At 36.4% G+C, this 22,815-nt stretch overlaps 1 protein-coding gene across 1 annotated transcript in view; it reads right to left on the bottom strand.

Annotated features, from left to right (window-relative positions):
* AFF4 (ALF transcription elongation factor 4) overlaps positions 1–22,815 on the bottom strand; it is a 93,576-nt gene that overhangs the window by 33,688 nt on the left and 37,073 nt on the right. Inside the window, exons 6-7 of the mRNA XM_060143576.1 lie at positions 20,157–20,243; positions 1,486–1,522 (exon numbers count right to left, since the gene is read on the bottom strand). Of these exons, the coding sequence (XP_059999559.1) occupies positions 1,486–1,522; positions 20,157–20,243 (124 nt within the window). The remainder of the gene's footprint in view (positions 1–1,485; positions 1,523–20,156; positions 20,244–22,815) is intronic.

Below are 22,815 nucleotides of genomic sequence, written 5' to 3' on the forward strand. Positions count from 1 at the left end.
ACTCATACAATCTTTCTGGAGAGCAATCTGATAATATTATCTTACCAATACTGTAAATGCACATATCCACTGACCTAGCAATTATAAGGAAAGGAATTTACCTTACAGGTATATCTAGAGGAATACATAAACACACAGACACGCGGACACACACAGACACACACACACAGTTTATTATAGTATGATTTGCAACAGCAAAAACTGGAAACCAATGTCCATCTACAGGGGACTAGATAAACAAATTACAATACTTTCAACAATATAATACAATTTTGCTTTTTAAAAATAATGAACTAGAGCTTTATACTGATATAAAAACAGTTCTAAAATAAATTAAGTGAAATATACAGGTAATAAAGAGTAGGTGAAGCTTATGAGCCCAGGTGCCAATAGGGAGCTTTGGGGAGAGAGAATGGGGGAAGGGGAGAAGTAAGGATGAGACATTCTTAGAAGATTTTAAGAGAAAATGTAAACTTTCTGGCCTACAGCTAGCTATTTGCTGTATATCAACAATGTTGGGTCCTTTTTTTCCTGTAACTGCAGCTTTAAGGCAGAACGAAGAAACAGATACATAAAAAGTTTGTTAACCTTAAAATGGATATTCTTCTAGTTTTGTCTCTGCTTTAAGATCACTAAAGACAACTAAGGATTAAAATGCTCCACATATTAATCTCCCAAAATAGCTTATTACCAGAGTAAATCTACCTGAAAAGTTATTGCTCTTGGCAAAAGAACATTTGTTTTGTTAAAGAGCTATATGGTGAAGCCCAAACATTTGCAAGGTTCCTGACCTTACCATTACCAATTCACACAGCCATCAACTCTTTGAATCACACTTGAATTCCCCAAGGCTATCTTCCCCTCAAGTTCTTTTGAGAGGCCAAGAGAGTGGAGGTGGAGGGGAGTTGTGTAGCAGACAGGAGACTTTCTTCCCAGCCAAAAACACCCAGGAAGAATAGATAAATATAGATATGGGAAGAGAAGAGCCATGGTAAGCTACAATGACTCCTTCTTGCCTGGAGTTTTACCATAATAGAACCCAGTATCTTCATGAAGGAGATGGAAAGACAGAAGTATGGCTCTTGGGGTTATGAGGTGCCCATCAAATTGAATTCATGAACTCTGAACTATTAGTTCAAATACTTAGTAAAAACAGTTAATTTTGATCTCCAATGATCTTTAATTCTTCATCTTTCAAGCCAAGATTCAGTTCAATCCATTACTGATCATCAGATAAACACTGGGATAAGGGACTTCCCTGGTGGTCCAGTGATTAAGACTCCTCGCTCCCACTTCAGGGGATGCAGGTTCAATCCCTGGTCGGGGAACTAAGATCCTACATGCCATGCGGTGTGGCCAAAAAAATTTTAAAAACTGGGATAAGACATACAAAAGAATTATTAAAGAAATACATGATGTGACCATGAGAAATGAATGTGCAACAAACAGCTTAATTTGAAAACCAAGAGGAAAAGAAATACTCACTTTGTTCTCCAGGGCCAAAATTGGACTGCTGAGACTCCTAAGAAAAAGGGACATAAAATTGTATAGTGACATTAAGAGAAAAAGGTTCATTAGAGAAAAATGCTTCAAATTAAACTATTCAATTCCAGCTAATTCAATGAAAGATCCTGTTGAGTTCCTAAGAATGCATAAAAGAAAAAAACACCAAAAGAATTTAATGATTCCATCTGATCAGCCTCAGCAATTTTGTGGTCAATAACAGAGTTTCCCAGAGCTTAATACAAAAAGCATCAAGCTATGTAAGTCTTTATCATTCATTTCTATTCAGCAGCATTCATGGTACTCATATCCTAATTTAATTCTTGGTCTTAAGAAAATATTATTTTTAAAAAAGTAATACTAATAACCATATACTAGAGTGAAAATAGCTGTACAAACTATATAGACTCAAAATATACCACTTTTATGAACTAGTAACTCCTACTATGTTATTCCCATGTCATTTTACTTCCTCTCCCTGCTCCCAATATCTTACAATTAGCAAACTGAGGAAGAGATTTTCCATACTCGTTTTATATACTTCTTTGTAAGCCCTACTAGCACAGTGCCTGGCATTCAGGAAGCATCCGTAAAAAGAAAGTCAAAAAGAAAAGAAAACCAAAACGTCACTGTCCGTGAAAGAAACATGACTTTCCAAACTCAACTTTCAAGATCAGAACAGCTGTTTCACAAGTGCAAATTGTGCATTTTTCTAGGTGAAGTCTGTGGTACACAATGTAGTACTAAGATTACACAAATATCCCTAACATCTGTAACAGCTTACTTAAAAATAAGCACAATCTTCCTTTAATGACAGAATTATCTGTGAAAGAGAAATCCTAACAGTATTTAAGCTAAAATATAGTTTTGGTGTTAAAAAAAACTGTAAACCTACATCAATTGTCAACTGATTTTCAACAAGGGTGTGAAGACCATCCAACAGGGAAAGAATTCTCTTTTCAACAAAAGGTTCTGGGACAAGTGAACAGCCATATGCAAAAGAATGAAGTCGGATGCTTACCACAGACAATATTAAAAAAAATTAACTTGAAATGGATCAAAGACCTAAATGTAAGAGATAAGAGATAAAACTACAAAACTCTTAGAAGAAAATGTAGTGCCCAAATCTTAATGACCTTGGATTTGGCAAAGAATTCTTACATGACACCAAAAGCACAAGACACAAAAGAAACAAACAGGTAAATTGGATTTCATCAATATTAAGAACTTTTGGGCTTCTCTGGTGGCACAGTGGTTGAGAGTCCGCCTGCCGATGCAGGGGACACGGGTTCGTGCCCCGGTCCGGATGGATCCCACGTGCCACGGAGCGGCTGGGCCTGTGAGCCATGGCCGCTGAGTCTGTGCGTCCAGAGCCTGTGCTCTGCAACGGGAGAGGCCACAGCTGTGAGAGGCCCGCATACCGCAAAAAAAACCCAAAAACAATATTAAGCACTTTTGTACTTCAAAGGACACCATCAAGAAAGTGAAAAGACACTACCATAAAATAATAATAATGCCAATAAAAACAAAAATATTCTAAGAAAAAAAAGTGAAAAGACAACACACAAATTGGGAGAAAATATTTGCAAATCATATATCTGATAAGAGACTGGTATCTACAATATATAAAGAGCTCTTACAACTCAATGATAAAAGTCAAGTAAACCAATGATAAAGGGGACAAAGGATCTGACTATATATTTCTCCAAAAAAGATATACAAACGGCCAGAAAGCACATGAAAAGATGTTCAACATCATTTGTCACTGGGGGGAAATACAAATCAAACCCACAATGAGATAACCACTTCACACTTACTAGGATGACTAGAATCAAAAAGACAGATAATCACAAGTGTTGACAAGAATGTGGAGGAATTGAAAGCCTAATGGGAAATACAAAATGGTGCGGCTAGCTGCTTTGGAAAACATTCTGGCAGTACCTCATATGATTAAACATAGAGTTACCATATGACCCAGCAATTCTGCCCCCAGGTGTATAACCGAGTGAAACAAAAACATATGTCCACACAAAAACTTGCATACAAAGGTTTACAGAAGTATTATTCATAGTAGGCAAAAGCTGAGAACAAAACAAAACAAAAAGCTCAAAACAACCCAAATGTCCATCAGCTGATGAATTCAGAAACAAAATGATATACATCTATACAATGGAATATTATTTGGCCATAAAAAATAATGAAGGAACTGATACATGCTACAACTTGGAAGAACCTTGAACATTATGCCAAGTGAAAGAATCCAGTTGCAAAAGACCATATATGATATGATTCCATTTACATGAAATGTCCAGAAAAGGGAAATCTATAGAGAACAGATTAGTAGCTGGGTAGCACTGGGAGGGGAACAGAGGGGAAAAGGTTGATAGCTAAACAGTAGGGAGTTTCCTTTTGAGGTGATAATGTTCTAAAAAATTATTTATTTATTTGTTTGTTTGTTTAGTTTTGGCTGTGCCATGTGGCTTGTGGGATCTTAGTTCCCCGACCAGGAACTGAACCCAGGCCCTTGGCAGTGAAAGCACAGAGTCCTAACCACTGGACCACCACGGATTTTCCAAAATGTTCTAAAATTGACTGTTGTAATGGTTGCATATGTCTATAAATATAATCAAAACCATTTAATTGTATACTCTGAATGGATAATTTGCATGGTATGTGAATTATATCTCAATAAAGCTATTCTAAAACACTCTTTAAATACAGCAGTGGCCAAGAGGTCACTCCTGTGAATCTTATTAAAAATGAAGAGAATTCTCCACCCCCCTTGAAAGGCTAATTGTCTTATACTCATTTACCTAGTAAATGGCCTAAAAGTTTAATAGCCCAAGCTTTTAAGTAATCTCTGACTCCGTCCCCTCAGCTCTGACAATAATCAGTCAGCTAGTTACCAATGCTACTGGATTCTGTCTCCAGACCATCTACTACATGCAACACTTTCTCCTCTCCATCTACGCTGCAAAGACTTTAGGTCCTCACCTCTCTTCATCTACGATGGCCATCTAATGGATTTTCCTGGCTCTAGTCTCTCTCTCCTTCACTCAGCTATAGCCTCTAGTTGACCTTTCTAAAGCCCAAGCCCAGTATTTGTCATAATTACTCCTATTTTTCACAGAGCCTCCAATGGCTCTTTGTTTTTCCTAGGGATGAAACCCAAACTCCTTGATAAAACATTCACTCACATATCTAAGTACTGGAAAAACAGAATTAAGCAAAAACTAACATGGGCCTTGTCCTCATGGAGCTTAATGTCAATGAATATCTTTGCAACTACTCATGCAAATCACGGTAAAATAGCAATTGTGTTAAGTACAATGAAGGGCAAATGCTTACACAGCATTATAAAAGAGCTTACAATTGTGTGTGTGTGTGCACGCGAAACAGACACATACAGATACATACATACACGCACAAACACACACACACACACCCCTGATTGGGAAAATGAACAAAGGCTTCCCTGAGTAGGTACTGTTCAATATGAAATTTGACGGTTATGTAGGAAGTAAACTGGGAAACGAAGGGAAAGGTTAAGTGTTTAGGGTAGAGAGAAAAGCATGTGTAAAGGCAAGAAAGAACAGAAGCACAGCTAGTATAAAGAACTTAAAGGCAGCCCATGGGAGGAAAAAGTACAGAAGGAAGAGGGTTAAGAAACTAGACTCAGGACCAGAGAGGCTAGATCACATAGTTTATAGACTTTATAGACCATATTAAAGATTTGTGTGTGTGTGCAATTTACTAAGCAGAAGAATTATACAAGCACATCTGCATATTGTGATGATTACCTTGGCTATTAAGTAGAGAACAGCTTTGAGAAATCTAGAATGGAAGTAAAGATATTTGTTAGGAGATAACTGCAGTGGTACAAACAGGAGATGACAACAGCTTAAACAAACTGGTCTCCAAGCTTTTTTGATCATGTACCTCCCACCACTAAGAAATTTTTGCATTTGTATCTCCCAAATACGTATACTGTATGCACTGTTATTTAACTAGTATATAATTATGTAAAACCAAAATACTGAAATTTTAAAGGGCTCAGATAATATTCTAGAGTAATTTAAAAATTATATTTATCAATGACAACAACACTTTTCTTACACACACACAAAATATATAGTGCTTCAAAGGTCTGACACCAAAACTGGCTTGATATTTGGTTTCATTGGACATCACAAAGACACAGCTATACAAATGGAAGTGCTATACTTACTAAATCACGATATCAAAATTTCAATTTATACCTTAATTATGCAAAGGTTTCTGTTGAAATTGAGCTAATAGATTTCCAATGTTCAATGATACAAAACAGGTTTTCAAGAAAATAAAAGGTTGTGGTTTAATATTTTTAGGAAATAGGTTCAAAACCCACTGAAGTTAGAAAATTCTGTTTCTAAGTCTTTAAAGTTTGCACATATGACAATCGTCATAGTTTCTGTCAACAATAAAAATACATAGTAATGACATTATTTTTTAAATCCTGTTTTCCTAGCTTGAGGCAGTCACTTTTTCACTCATTAAGACATCACTTTTATTCTAAGAAGAGGGTTTAATTTATTATTATTTTAAATATGTTATGAAAAGATCTAATGTATTTGGGACTTGTGTGTGAAAGAGTGAGAGGGAAGAGGGGAGAGGGAGAAAGGAGTGAGGGAGGGAGGAAGGAGAGAAGAGGGAGGGAGAGAAAGGAAGGGAAGGAGATGTCTAATTCATGGTTTTTTTAGCTTGAATTATGCGTTTATATAATTCAAGATAGAGAGGTACAGAGACTACATTTATTTTTGATGTGATTATTTTAAAATACTAACATTGTAGTGGTTTGGGCGACTAGGTCAGAGCCAGATATTCTTCAGAATCATTATGGATTAAGCACTGCCTTTCGATGAATTCTTTTCTTTTTTTTTTTTATAAGTGAGCTAACTTCTTATGTCATTAAACAATCAGTGAACTTCTGCATTAGTATAAAAGGTATCTGGGAGTGCCACACAGGTTCTCCATGAAGGAAGGAGGAAGAAAAATTATTTATACTTTAGGATTTAACTTCTGTTATATCTTTCTTTGAGTGGTATACACACAAAAAATTGCTTTTCAAGTATTTTATAACTAAAAAAGAATCTAACAATATCTTAAACTACCAGAAGCACCTGCACTTTCATCAATCTATATATAGCTAACTTTGTACACTGCATGATTTATTCTAATATTTGTTTCTTGAATCTTTAGCTTTGCTTTCTAAGCCTGTTTCAATAGTGTTTCCTGACAAAAGAACGCATTTTAGTATGTTTTCTCTGTGTTCTCTCTGTAGTGGATTTCAGTCATTTTCATTGGAGTAAAAAGACTGAGTTTTTAAACAAAGATTATAGAACACTGGGAGAAACATCAAAAGAAGTTTTTAATAAAATTTTATTAGGCCTGATCTACGTATAACGACTGAACTGAATACCACATAATTCAAAATATCACTAAGTACAAATTATGATGCTTTCAGTTTCATCAGTTACTATCTCAAGGCACTTGCTATATACACTAAAGGCAAGGTTAATGATAAACATGCATTTTTTCTGCTTATGGCATCTTTGTTTCTACTTTGTAGTGGCAGATGAAGAGCTCATAACAGGAGAAGGACAATCTCAACTCTGCCATTTTCTTGTTTGGTCAGAAATGCATTTTAGTGTTACTTTCATCCAGTAGTTTCACTGCAGGTAGGTCTTTTAAGCCATTTGTGCATTAGTGAAGATTAGTTGAATTAAAACCAGTTAATACAATCTGTAAATCATCTTAACCAAGCACACTTAAAACTGCAATATGACACAGCTAGGAAGAACAAATGAATGAAAACAACTCTATCAATTTTCCATATTGAAAAGACCTAAACTTCTCTTGGGATACCTCACATACCAGACATAAAATGTGACCATCTGCCATTTGGATCAAGAGACAGCAAAATGTACGTATTTGATTTTTCTTTTAAAATTAAAAAGCAAATAAATTGGGATTTTTAGAACTAAAAAATAAGAATAAACTTTTCACCCCCATCCCCCATTCTCTAATGCACACAACACTGGGGTATATGTTTTCCACTCTGGAGACCACTGACTTACCACAGCGGTAACAATAAAGATGGAGAAAAATGAATGAAATTGAAATGCATTAAAGGAGTTAAAATCATTAGGACTTGGTGACAGTCTATGAGGTGTGATGAAGAGCAAAGTGCCAAACATAACTCCTATAAGGTTTTCTAGCTTCACTAAGATATGGAACAGCAGAAGAGAACCATGCTTGTTTTTCTCTTTGCTTTTTGGTTGGGAGAAAAATGACTTCTCCTCATGTTTAACTGTGCATCCAATTAAACACTAACATGTAATTCTTTTTTCTTTCTTTTGTATTACTTCATTTCCACAACCAAATGCTTGACACATTGGCAGAACACATTTCTTCTTTTGAATTCTCTTATAGTACTCAACACAATGCCCGGAAAACTTACTTTTAATGGTAGAGGGAGAGACAGAAGAGAAAAATGAGCAACTGAAGAAACAAAGTAAATCTAGATGAGCAGTGTATAGTGGGAGACAAGGAAGAAATAGGTTAAACAACATTCAATACTCATGAGAAGCTCAATGAAGATAAAAAATGAAAAACATTAATTGGAGTTGCCAAAATGGGCCCCTGGTGATCTTAATGTTTTTGGTGAGACACTGAGAGTGAAAGCAAGATCAGCTTGCACTGAGGATTAAATGGAGGAAAGTATATAGACAGCAAATATGAACCACTCTTTAATAAGATTAACTCTAAAGTGGAGGAGTAGCTGGAGAACAACATGGAACAGACTGGATTTTTTTGTTGTTGTTGTGTTGCTTTTAAATGGCACAGATAAAGAATGGTTAAGCAAATGATAGTGATTCACTAATAAACTAGCTCTCCAAGTATGTTCTTAAACTCAAATTCTCACCCATGACTGTGAACTGCTCTTTCAGATCTGTTAATGGGTAGGAAATCTTCTCTGTTGTGGTCCTCTTCTTCCCATGTGCTTCTGGCACTCCTGCACTTCCCGCTCTAATCCCGGTTGTTGTCATCTTCTCTAGGATGCCGTCTCCAAATTCCCTGAGTATCAAAACTTTGTCCCTTCTCTGTCCGCTCATTAGACTTAGTCCATACGGTCAGTGCACAAGGAGAATAAATACCTATTAAAGCTTCATATAAAGCTTTAAGCTATATTATATGTGAAGCTGTATTCACTGAAAATTCAGAGCATGAGACAAGCTATAAAAGAGCAAAACCCTGTAAAAGCAACCCAACCAAAGCAATAATCATTAAGCAGCTAACTGAGCTGTTTAATAAATATCAAAAATCTAAACATAGTTACCTGAGTATATATACCCAAATTCAGTCAATAAACATTTACTGAATAGCTATTATGTGCTAGGAACTATTCTACACATTGACGCCATCTAAATGGTTCAGTGCTGCGTGTACAGCACCTAGAACACTGCCAGGGATTGTTCAGAACATACAGTGAATATGAGTAAAGGCAGTCAAAAGCTTTAGTTTGCTTGAAACTATCACTGGAAAATCTACCTACCTATCTCTAACTACACCCATTCACTCTGCTTTCCCTCCTGTGAAAAAGAATGACCTAATTGTGCTCTATTCTAAGGCCAATCTTCTCTACTTGGGCATGAATGTCAATCCCTCTTGTGGAGATTTCCTAAGGTTACCTTCTCTCTTTCCCATATATCACTTGTTTTTCCTTTTTTACAAAATCATTTTCATCAGCATATAAATACGATAAAATGTCCTCATCTTATAAAAAATGCCCCCCTGATAATATCACCATACCCTTTTGGCACCACCACATTTCTCTGCTCCCTTTTACAGACAATGCCTCAAAAGAAAATCTCCATTTATATAATCATTGCCTCCAATACTTTTTGAGCCCACTGCAATCGTTCTTTTGCCCTCACCTTTCTAACTAAAAGTGTCACCAATAAAGAATACATTGTCAGGGATGTGATGGTGGTCCAGTGGTTAAAAATCTGCCTTCCACTGCAGGGGACGCAGGTTCGATCCCAGGTTGGGGAACTAAGATCCCACATGCTGTGGAGCAACTAAGCCTGCGTGCCACAACTACTGAGCCCTTGCACTCTAGAGTCCGTAAGCCACAACTAGAGAGAAGCCTGCATGACACAACAAAGAGCCCACACACCACAATGAAAGATTCCACATGCCGCTATGAAGAGCCCACGTGCCACAGCTTAGACCCAATGTAGCCAAATAAATAAATAAATATTTTTTTAAAAAAGAATACACTGTCAAGTACCATATGATATCACTTGTATATGGAATCTAAAATATGACAAACATGAACTTACCTATGAAACAGAAACAGACTCACAGACATGAAGAACAGCCTTGTGGTTGCCAAGGAGGAGGGGGTGGGAGAGGGATGGATTGGGAATTTGGGATTAGCAGATGCAAACTATTATATACAGAATGGATAAACAACAAGGTCCTACTGTACAGCACAGGGAACTATATTCAATATCCCATGATAAACCATAATGGAAAAGAATATGAAAAAGAATGTATATGTTTGTGTAACTGAATCACTGCTATACAGCAGAAATTAACACAACATAGTAAATCAATTATACTTCAATAAAATTTAAAAAAAATTTTTTTAAAGCTGGAAAAAAAGAAAAAGCATTGCAATAAAAAATACATTCTCGGGAATTCCCTGGTCGTCCAAGTGGTTAGGACTCCACGCTCTCACTGCAGAGGGCTCAGGTTCAGCCCCTGGTATGGGAAATAAGATCCTACTAGCCCTATGGCGTGACCAAAAATACTGTAAATAAATAAAATTTTAAAAAAATACATTGTCAAATTTAGTATCTGAAACATAGTAAGAACTTAGTATCTGTTTGATAAAACACATAAACATACCAGGTTTACAGAGATGAAAACTAAAATATCTGAGATTAAAAATATGTCAAATGGGATTAATAGCAAACTAGACAATGCAGAACAAAAGTTTACTGAACCTGAAGATACAGCCATAGAAAGAACTCAAATGAAACAACAGAAGATAAGAGATTGAGAAAAATGAAGAGCACATTGCTACACTGTTGAACAACTTCAAGAGGCCCAATATACATGTAATTGGAGTCTCTAAAGAGGAAAAAAGAAGTGAGTACAGAAACATATTTTGAGGTAGTAATAGAAAAATTTTTCCAAATATGATGAAAACTATGAACCCAAAGTTCCAAGAAGCTAAAATCAAACAAACCCAAGCACAAGAAAGATGAAGAGAATCACACCAAGACACATCATAAATGAACAACTTAAAATCAGTTGCAACCAGAATACTCTTAAAAGCAGCCAGAAAAAAAAAAAAAGACACATTATACACAGATGAAGAAAGAACAACAATAAATTACTTATCAGAAACAATGCAAGCCAGAAGACAATGGATCAACATCTTCAACCTAGAAATCTATATTTAGTGAAAGTATCTTAAAAACAAAAAAGAAAAGGTGAAATAAAAATTTATTTCAGACATACAAAAGCTAAAAGCATTTATCACCAGCAAATAAGCACTATAAAGAAAAGTTAAAGAAGTCCTCCAGGTAGGAGGAAAATGATACCAGAGAGGAATCTGGATTAACACAAAGGAAGAAAGAGCAAATGAAATGGTAACTATATGGGGAAATACAAAAGCCTTTTTTTCCTATTATTTAAATCTCTTTAAAAAATAACAGACTTTAAAAATGATTAACAATTTTGTGGGGTTTATAACTTACATGAAAGTAAATGTATGCAACAACAGATGCGGAGAAGTGAAAAACACAAGCATAATGTTGAGAAATTTTTATATGATAGAAAAGAATGGCTTAGTATTACTTGAGACAGATTTCAGTAAGTTAAAGATACATTCTACAAACCCTGAAGTAAACATTCAATAACACAAGAATGACAGCTAATAAGCCAAAACTGATATGTAATAATAAGAAATACTCAATCCAAAAAGAAGGCAAAAAAGACCAGATGGGGCAGGTAGATATCAAAAAGCAAGATGGCAGAGATAAACCCACCCATATCAATAATCACATTAAATATAAATGGACTAAATACCCCCCAAAAAAGGAGAGTGTCAGACTGAATACAAAAAAGCTCTAGACAAAATTACGTTACCTATAAGAAATGCATTTTAAATGTAAGAACACAGGTTAAAAGTAAAGGATAGAAAAAGGTATACAACCTAACATTAATCAAAAGAAAGCTAAGTGGTTATATTAATATCAGGCAAAGTAAATTTTATAGCAAAGAATAATATCAGGATTAAAGGGAGGTCATTTCATAATGATAAGGGGCCAATTCATCTAGAGCTAATCACAATCCCAAATGTTTAAGCACCTAAAAGCAGAACTTGAAAAAGCAGGAATGAATAAGTAAGGACAAAGAGACAAATTCAAAGTAATAGCTGGAGATTAACTATAAATTAATAATTGGCAGAACGAGAATTAAAAAGAATAAAAACACAGAAAACTTGAATAACACCATAACTAACTTGATCTAATTGACATTTACAGGACACTCCACTTGACAATGGTACACTCTTTTCAAGGGTACACGAAACATTTACCAGAAGAGACAATATTCTGGGCCATAAAATAGTCTTAACAAATGTAAAAGGATTCAAGTCACACAAAGTATGTTCTCTGACCACAATGGAATTAAACCACAAATCAATAACAGAAGATATATGGAAAAAATCTCCAAATATTTGGAAACTAAATGACACTTCAGAATAACCCACAGAACAAAGGAGAAATCAAAGAAAGCAGACGTTTCTGTTGACGGAATTCCCTGGCGGTCCAGTGGTTAGGACTCCGTGCTTCCGCTGCAGGGGGCACAAGTTGGATCCCTGGCCAGGGAACTAAGATCCTGCATGCCATGCATGATGTGGACAAAACACAACAAAACAAACACAACAACAACAAAAAGTTATGTTGAACTGAACAAAAATGAAAACATATCAAAATCTCTGGGATGTAAACAAAACATTACTTAGAAGGTAGTTTATAGCATTAAAATCCTATATTAGAAAGTGAGAAAGATCTCTAATCAACAACCTTAGCTTCCAGTTTAAGAATTTTTTTAAAAAAAGAGCAAAATAAAGCAAAACAAAGCAGAACAAAAAAGTAATAAAGATCAGTGTAGAAATCAATGCAACAAAATTGAAAAACAATGGAGAGAGGGGAAAAAAGCAGTTTTTTAAAAATAAGATCAATAAAACTTACAAACCTCTAGACAGATGAAAAAGAGAGAGAAGAAACACATTACCAATAACAGGAATAAGAGAAGTGGCATCACAACAGATTTTTAAAAGTATAATAAAAGAAAATTATTGAAAACTTCACATCAATAAATTTGACAACATTTGACAATGAGTGGATAAAATGGACAAATCCCTTGAAAGACACAACTGCCAAAGCAGATGCAAGGAGAAATAGATAACATGATTATAAATTCAATTTTTACAAAACTGTCCTACAAAGGAAACTCAATACTCATAGGGCTTCACTGGTTAATTCTAGCAAACATTTAGGAAGAAATAATATTAATTCTATACAAATTATTCCAGAAAATGGAGAAGAGAGAATAATGTGCCAACTCATTCCATGAGGTCAGCATTACTCTGATACCAAAGCCAGACAAAGACAACAAGAAAAGAAAATTACAGACCAGTATCCCTCAGGAACATAGGTGCAAAAATTCTGAAAAAAAATTTTTTTGAAAATCAAATTCAACACTACATAAAGCAGATAATACGTAATGACTAAGTGCAGTTTTTACCAGGAAATGTAATGTTGATTTAAAAATTTAAAATTAACCAATGTAGTCACCATTTCACAGACAAAAAAAAAAGGAAAATCCTCTCACTATATCAATAAATTCAAAGAACACATTCAAAAAATCCAAAATTCATTCCTGATACGAACCCTCAGGTAAATAAAAATAGAAGGGAACTTCCTCAACTTAATAAATGACAGCAGGCTTCCCTGGTGGCGCAGTGGTTAATGCAGGGGACACAGGTTCGATCCCTGGAATCTGCCTGCCAATGTAGGGGACACGGGTTCGGTCCCTGGTCTGGGAAGATCCCACATGCTGCTGAGCAACTAAGCCCGTATGCCACAACTACTGACCCTGCGCTCTAGAGCCCGCGAGCCACAACTACTGAGCCTGCATGCCACAACTACCAGAGCCCACGTGTGTAGAGCCCATGCTCCGCAACAAGAGAAGCCACTGCAATGAGAAGCCTGCACATCGCAATGAAGAGCAGCCCCCGCTCGCCGCAACCAGAGAAAGTCTGTGCGCAGGAACGAAGACCCAATGCAGCCAAAAAACAAAAAACAAGAAGATCCAGTCACAAAAGACCACATGTTGCATGACTGTATTTATATGAAATGTCCAGAATAGGCAAATCTACAGAGATATAATGTAAGATTAGTGGTTGCCTAGAGGCTGGGGGGTGGGGAGTGGGGCTGGAGGAAACAGGTGGATGACTGCTAAAGGGTACAAGGTTTCGTTCTGGGGTGATGAAAATGTTCTAAAATAATTGCGGTGATGGTTACACAACTCTAAATATACTAAAACCCAGTGAATTGTACATTTTAAATGGATGAACTGTATGGTATGTATATTACATCTCAATGAAATAGTTACGGAAAAAAAGGAAAAGTAGCTATTAGCCAGAATTACAAACTTATATTCAAAGTCTTCTGATAAACTCAAGCTTTAACTTACAACTAAAAAAGAGGTATAGTTATTAAATAATATAAAAGACAGAATATTAAAAAATAATTATTTAACCCAAAAGGATCTCAAGAAAGGGAACAAAGAAAAAGCTGATGGGACAAATAGAAAACAAGTAGCAAATGGAATATTTAAAGCCTACAACACTAATGATTACATTAAAGGGAAATCTTTTTTTTTTTTTTTTTTTGCTGTACGTGGGCCTCTCACTGCTGTGGCCTCTCCCACTGCGGAGCACAGGCTCCAGACACACAGCCTCAGCGGCCATGGCTCACGGGCCCAGCCACTCCACGGCATGTGGGATCCTCCTGGACCAGGGCACAAACCCGCGTCCCCTGCATCGGCAGGCGGACTCTCAACCACTGCGCCACCAGGGAAGCCCCAAGGGAAATCTTTTGAATGTGCCAAGATTACACACTACATGGGCAGAGTAAATAAAAAATCAAGACCCAATTATATGCCACCTATAAAAAATTCACTTTAAATATAAAGACACAAAAAGATTAAAAATAAAAGAATAGAAAATGTTAAACCATGTTAACCATAAATTCTTAAAAAGCTGGAGTGGCTTTTATATGAATATCAGACAAAGGAGAGTTGATTGTCAAACTAAATAGCACAGCAAAAGGAACCATAAACAAAATGAAAAGACAACCTACAGAATGGGAGAAAATATTGCAAAGAATGCGACCAACAAGGGCTTAATTTCCAAAATATACAAACAACTCATATAACTCAACAACAAAAAAACAAACAACCCAATCAAAACATGGACAGAAGACCTAAATAGGCATTTCTCCAAAGAAGACATACAGATGATGGCCAACAGGCACATGAAAAGATGCTCAACATTGCTAATTATTAGAGAAATGCAAATCAAAACTACAATGAGGTACCACCACACCCTGGTCAGAATGGCCGTCATTAAAAAGTCTACAAATAGGGACTTCCCTGGTGGCACAGTGGTTAAGAATCTGCCTGCCAATGCAGGGGACACGGGGTGAGCCCTGGTCTTGGGAAGATCCCACATGACGTGGAGCAACTAAGTCCGTGCGCCACAACTACGGAGCCTGTGCTCTAGAGCCCGTGAGCCACATCTACTGAGCCCACATGCCACAACTACTGCAGCCCACGTGCCCAGAGCCTGTGCTCTGCAACAAAGAGAAGTCACTGCAATGAGAAGCCCACACACTGCAACAGAGTAGCCCCCTCTCACCGCAACCAGAGAAAGCCCGCACACAGCAACGAAGATGCAACACAGCCAAAAAATTAATTAATTAATTTTTAAAAAGTCTACAAATAACAAATGCTGGAGAGGGTGGGGAGAAAAGGGAACCCTCCTATACTGTTGGTGGGACTATAAGTTGGTATAGCCACTATGAAAAACAGTGTGGAGGTTACTCAGAAAACTAAAAATAGAATTATTATATGATCAAACAAAATAAACTTCAGAACAAGCATTAATACCAGATACATAGAGGGAAATCTTATAATGAAAAAAAGAGATCAATTCATCAGAAAGACACAGAAATCCTAAATATATATGTACCTAAGGACAAAGCTCCAAAATGCATGAGCCCAAAATGGACAAAACTGAAAGGAAACATACAAAGCCACGAATACAGATGCAGATGTCATCACTCTCCTTTCAGTAACTGAGAGGACAAGTTGATAGAAAGTCAGTAAAAATATAGATGACTTAACTACTCTCAACCAACCATATCTAACTGACACATATAGAACATACTGTGTCTGGTGCACATGGAAGAGTCACCAAGAGAGATCATTTACTAGGCCTTAAAACATTTGAATAAATTTAAAAGGACTGAAATTCTACAGCATATATTCTCTGACAAGAATATAAATAAATTAGAAATCAGTAACAGAATAATATCTGGAAAATCCTCAAATACTTGAAAATAAAACTACATATTTCTGGGCTTCCCTTGTGGTGCAGTGGTTGAGAGTCCACCTGCCGATGCAGGGGACACGGGTTCGTGCCCCGGTCTGGGAAGATCCCACATGCCGCGGAGTGGCTGGGCCCGTGAGCCACAGCCGCTGAGCCTGTGCGTCCGGAGCCTGTGCTCCGCAACGGGAGAGGCCACAACAGTGAGAGGCCCGCGTACCAAAAAAAAAAAAACAAAAAAAACCCCTACATATTTCTAAATAAAACAAAGAAGAAGTCACATAGGGAATTAGGAAATATTCTGCACTGAATGATAATAAAAACACAATATATCACCATTTGTGAGGTACATTTAAAACAGGGCTTAGAGGGAAACTGATAGTTTTATATACTTAAAACAAGAAATGCTTACAATCTATGATCTAAGCTTCCAACTTAAGAAATCAGGAGAAAAGCAAATTAAACCCAAAATAAGTAGAAAGGGACTTCCCTGGTGGCGCAGTGGTTAAGAATCTGCCTGCCAATGCAGGGGACACGGGTTTGATCCCTGATCCGGGAAGATCCCACATGCTGCGGAGTAACTAAGCTCGTGCGCCACAACTACTGAGCCTGCGCTCCAGAGCCTGCGGGCCACAACTACTGGAGCCCATGTACATAGAGCCTGTGCTCCGCAACAAGAGAAGCCACTGCAATGAGAAGCCCCACGCACTGCAACGAAGAGTAGCCCCTGCTCACTACAACTAGAGAAAGCCCACGTGCAGCAACAAAGACCCAATGCAGCTATAAATAAATAAATAAATAAAAAATTTAAAAAAAGAATCTTCAAAATAAGTAGAAAGAAGAAGATAATCACAGTAAAAGCAAAAATCAAAGAAACAGAAAACTGAAAAAAACTAAAAGATGGTTCTTGGAAATGACCAACAAAACTGAAAAAGGTCTAGCTAGACAAATCAAGGAAAACAAAAAGAAAGAGAAACTACAAATCACCAATAGCAGGGAAAAGAGTACTTCACTATATATCTTACAGACATTAAATAGTAAGTATAGATTATAAATAACTGTGCCAATAAATTTGACTGAAACGAACAAAATTACCAAAACTGACATAAGAAATCGAAAATCTGAATAGCTCTATATTTAATAAAGAAATTTAATTTGTAATTTAAAACCTTCCAATATAGACTACTAGGGGTACAGACAGCTTCACTGATTAATTATATTAAACATACAGGGAAGAATTAATACTAATATTTCACAAATTATTTCAGAAAATAGAGATGAAGGGAACATTTCTTTGCTCCTTTTAAGAAGCCAGCACTATCCTGATATCAAACCAAAGACATTATTAGAAAAAACAAAACAAAACTACAATCATCACCCACCCAACTCTGGCATCACCACAACCACCACACACACACACACACACACACACACACACACACACACACACACACACACACACACACACACACACACACACACACACACACACACACGGCAAAGGCCAAAGTTTGAACTGATATTTCAAAAAGAATGGCCAATAAGCTCATAAAGAGGTTCAACATCATTAGTCATAAGGGAAATACAAATTAAAATCAATATGAGATACCTCTACATGCCCACTAAAATGGCTAAAACTAAACAGAATGACAATAGAAAATGTAGGCAAGGATGTAGAACAAATGAAACTATCATACACTGCTGGGAAATGGGAGTGGGATAAGGTAGGAGTGTGATACAATCAATTTAACACACACTTAACACATGACCCAGCAATTCTACTTTTTTCCATATGACTCAGTATTTACCCATAAGAAAAGAAAATATAAACACAGAAATGACTGTTAGTGAATGTTTATAAATACTTAATTCTTAATAGCCCAAATCTAGAAACAATCCAAATGTTCGTCAACAGGTGAATGGATAAATAAATTTTGGTATTTTCATACAACAGAAATAAAAATGAACTATGAATAAAAAGGAAAAAATTACTGATATATTCAAGAACATGGAAGAATTCCAAAAGTATATACTGAGCAAAAGAACGCAAATAAATATGCCAAAAAAGTATACACTGTATGGAGTACATTTATATGAAATTCTAGAAAAAGCAAAACTTACCTATAGCAACATAAAACAGGTCAGCCATTGTGTGCAGCCAGTGGTGGGGGTGAGGGGGACTGGAAAGGAACTTGAGGGAACTTTGTGGGGTGACAGAAATGTTCTAATTCTTGATTAACATGGTGGTTACACAGGTGCATATGTCTATCAAAACTGAGGCTGTACATTAAATATATGTGCATTTTTTATGTGTAAACAAAGTTGACTTAAGAAAGTAAAAGAGTGGTATGGCACACATATAGGCAGATGTGAGTGATATACCCCACATCACTTACAAAAATAAACTGGGCTAAATATAAACAAAGAAAACAAAACTGCAATCACATTAAAGGAAAAATAAGAAGATATGCTTATGATCCTGGAGAAGGAAAAGCTTTCTTTAACAAGACATTAAAAAGCAAAAGCTTTATAGAAGAAAAAGATAAATTTATTCATCAAAATTAAAATCTTCTAGACCATAAAACTTAAAAGGGCTCTAACTGGGAGAAACATTTGCAGTATATGGAACAAATTATTTGAATCCAGAATTCAAACAACACAAAACAAAACAAGAAATTCTGCTGAAACTTATTCAGTGAAAGACGTAGCCCAAAAGGCAGAGGAAATAGGCCAATTCATCCACATAGAAGTTAAATGGACTAAAGATGATGGAGCTCACTAGCAATCTAGGAAATGGAATGCCATTTCCCACTCAAAAGACTGGTACTTAAAATAACAAATAGTGCTGTGCATGTAAGGAATAACAGAGAATACAAGTGGGAGTACTGACTAGTACAATCACTATGGAGGGGATTTGAGAGACTATATTAACTATATACCCTCAATATCCAACAACTATACTTCTTGCTCTTTACACAAAAGAAACTCATATGCACACAAGAAGGCATGAACAAAGTTATCCACTATAGCAATGTTTACAATTTAACTTGGCAACAAGTTAAATACCAACAGGAAATGGCTAAATAAAGTAAGATATACTTATAAAATGGATGCAGTTAAAAGAACTGAAATACCTCTATATGTAATATATTATCTATATATAATCTCTCTCTCTCTCTCTCTCTCTCTCTATATATATATATATACACACATAAAATAACATGAAAAAATCTCTAAGACCTATTGCTGACTGATGAAAAATACAGTAGACTGTATCTGTACAGAAATTAAACAAATGAGAAAATACAAGTATGTAACAATTACATTACATGTGTATGTAAATGTATATGAAAAGACTTGTAAACGTATGTATGAAGTAGCTCTGGTGAGATGTAGGAGACAGAATATAGGGAAGACTATTATTAGGGGTCCTGCCCAAACTTTCACAAGGAGAATATATCTTTGCATTATTTGTATAAGTATAAATTAATGTAAAAAAACCAAATCTGCTGATTTTAGATGAGCTTGGAACTGTTGTCTGAGGAACCTTTACCATATGACGTAAGTACGGTTGTTGTGTCTTCTGGAAAGGAGTTCCTCATACAAACAGTTTGGGAAGTCCTTATCATCTGTGGCCTAGCATATCATAATAGTTTGCAACAAACATTGATAGCTTCTAAGTCTCTTTCCCATGTTGCCTTCAAAGATTTTCCAAGTATCTCTCAATCCAAGTTAATCCGATTCTATGTTCTAGTTTTATTTTCTTCATAGTAATATCACTATCCAAACTTACCTATTTATTCACTTATTATCTATCTCCCACTAGAATGAGAATGGCAAGATAATTCTGAATTCACATGATTTTAGTCAAGCCATTTAGAGTTTTCTTACAGTATATAGACACACTTCATTTACTTACCTTAGTTGGAAAAGGAAATTTGGAAGGTTCGGTTTTGCATGGTGTATGAATAGCCGTTAGAGGGGGAGGCCATGAATGCGTCATCTCCTGAAATGTAATTATTACAGTTTGTTTTCAAGCAGGTCAAGGATAAAAATTACACAGCTAAAAACCAGATTTGTATTATAAATGCTGGTTTCGTGATTGCTCCTCCAAAAGTATACATATTTAATCAATCAATATTAATTAAGCACAGTGTGTGCAAGGCACTATGTATGTTATGGGGTAGGTAATAGGAAGATAAACAGTTTACACTCTCTAGCTTCAAGGAGCTTAGAGTTAAGATGGTAAGACCTGTGAACAGTTATAGAAATCAGCCTGTAATCAAACACAAGGCTAGTAAAATGCTACTGAGGAAGAGCTTGCTGTGGGAGTGGGAGGAAGGGATTAACAGTAAGAAAAGCAGCCAGCATTTACTGCGTACCTTTAATGGGCCAGATACTGTTATTTTACATGTTTGTAACTCAACTGGTCATCATAATGACATTATGAAGTAGATACCGTTATTATCCTGATTCTATGTAGGACAAAACTGAAGCACAGAGATTAAGTTATTTACCCCAGGTCACACACTTAGTAAGTAATGGACGCAAAATTTGATCCTAGGTAGTCTGGCTACAGAGCCCATTCACTGAAAGGATATTTTGGTCAGGTGGAGGAAATAAGAAGAGAGCTATCAAAAGCACACAAGGAGGAAAACAGACAAGAAAGGCCATAGGTCTGATTTTATTCAATGCCTTCTGTCTAATCATATGCCAAGTATGTCCAAGTAGAGGTTTGGATATAATCACAATGTATATGTTAGAGAAGCAGGAAAGAGAGAGGTATCAGAATAAGGAGGGAGTGTTTTATCTCTGGCATTTAGTTCAAAGTAAGCCATCAAGTAGTCTGAGAAAATACAATAAATTAAAGGTGATATAACTTCTAGGAATTTACCCTATAGCTATACCCACACAGTTATGTAAAGATACATATTCAAGGGGTTCACACTTTTAAAAAATGAAAACAACCTAAATATCCAACAACAAAGGATTAGATTACCAGACATTCATACAATGGAACACACCAAGCAGACAGAAAAATGAGAAAGCTACCTACTGAAATAAAATGATATCCACAGTTACTATTAAGTGGCAAATACACATCATAGTGTATATCCTCGTAAATGCTTATCGATGAAAAAATCTCTGGAAGACAGTTAACAGTGGCTACCTCTGGACAACAGAATGACTGAAGGAGGAAGAGACAAGGGCACTTGATGCAGCTTCTACCACTTGAATCTTCTGAAACAGCCACCTGCACTAAACTTGCTCTTTATCCTCTTACAAGGCTTTATTTTTTAATAGCATTTCACTTTCTGAAGTAATTGTATATAATTGATTATTTCCTACATCCTGCTCGAGAATGTCAGCTCAAAGGATGCAACACTATCACTATTATCACCACTATGTCCCTAGTGCTTGACACACAGTAGGTACTCAATTAGTAAGCTTTGAATTAATACATCATTTTTTACAATAAACATGTATTACTTTTAGATTAGAAAAACTTTTTTTCCTTTAAGTTCGTGATGGGGTTCCCAGAAACAATATGACTACAAATATCAAGAAAACACAAAGGGGGACTTCCCTGGTGGCACAGTGGTTAAGAATCCGCCTGCCAATGCAGGGGACACGGGTTTGATCCCTGGTCTGGGAAGATCCCACATGCCATGGAACAACTAAGCTCGTGCGCCACAACTACTGAGCCTGCGTTCTAGAGCTCATGCACTCTAGGGCCTGTGTGCTGCAACTACCGAAGCCTGAGCACCTAGAGCCTGTGCTCCGCAACAAGAGAAGCCACCACAATGAGAAGCCCGCGCACCACAATGAAGAGTAGCCCCTGCTCGCCACAACTAGAGAAAGCCTGCGTACGGCAACAAAGACCCAACACAGCCAAAAAAAAAAGAAGAGAAAAAAAGAAAACGCGAAGGGAATGTAGACCTGAACTTCCTTGCACGCTGTACATAGGGAAGGGAAAAGAAACAGAAACTCATATGCCCCAGGTTTTCAATGTTGGCATTTTACACCTCAAATACCAAAATACTCTCAATAGAAAATCTATTTAACTCCCTACCATCAAATGACTGAGCACCTATTATACCCAAGGCCACGTGCCAAGTCCTGCATATACATAAAATGTAGAATAAATGGTCAGTAACATCAAAGATATAATTAAATATAAGAAAATCTAAGATTTCTTCCAGGTATTAAAGTGCCATGCATTTTTGAGGATTTAGGAGTAAAGATATATGCTCCCTTAAACTTTTTATGTACATGGCAACTGAAAAATGAATGCAATATGAGTTATCACTGTAGTCTGATGGCCTGATACAGGGGGAATAAGGATTTCAGTGGGATTCTAAGAAAAAACAGAATCTATGTATAACTGAACAGGAAGGAGAAACACATTCCATGAAAGTTTACTTTACAAAGATGAAAGAGCAAGAAAGTGTACGGCTTAGGGAAACCAGTTTGGCAAAGTGGTCAATCAATAGTGCGAGAGGGTGAAACTGGCCTGTGGACAGCCTAACATTTAAAATGTTAAATTTGCACACTATTCTTTCTAGGGTCCTTAGAGA

The sequence above is a fragment of the Lagenorhynchus albirostris genome, chromosome 3 (assembly GCF_949774975.1).
Source record: "Lagenorhynchus albirostris chromosome 3, mLagAlb1.1, whole genome shotgun sequence".
Lineage (NCBI taxonomy): Eukaryota > Metazoa > Chordata > Mammalia > Artiodactyla > Delphinidae > Lagenorhynchus > Lagenorhynchus albirostris.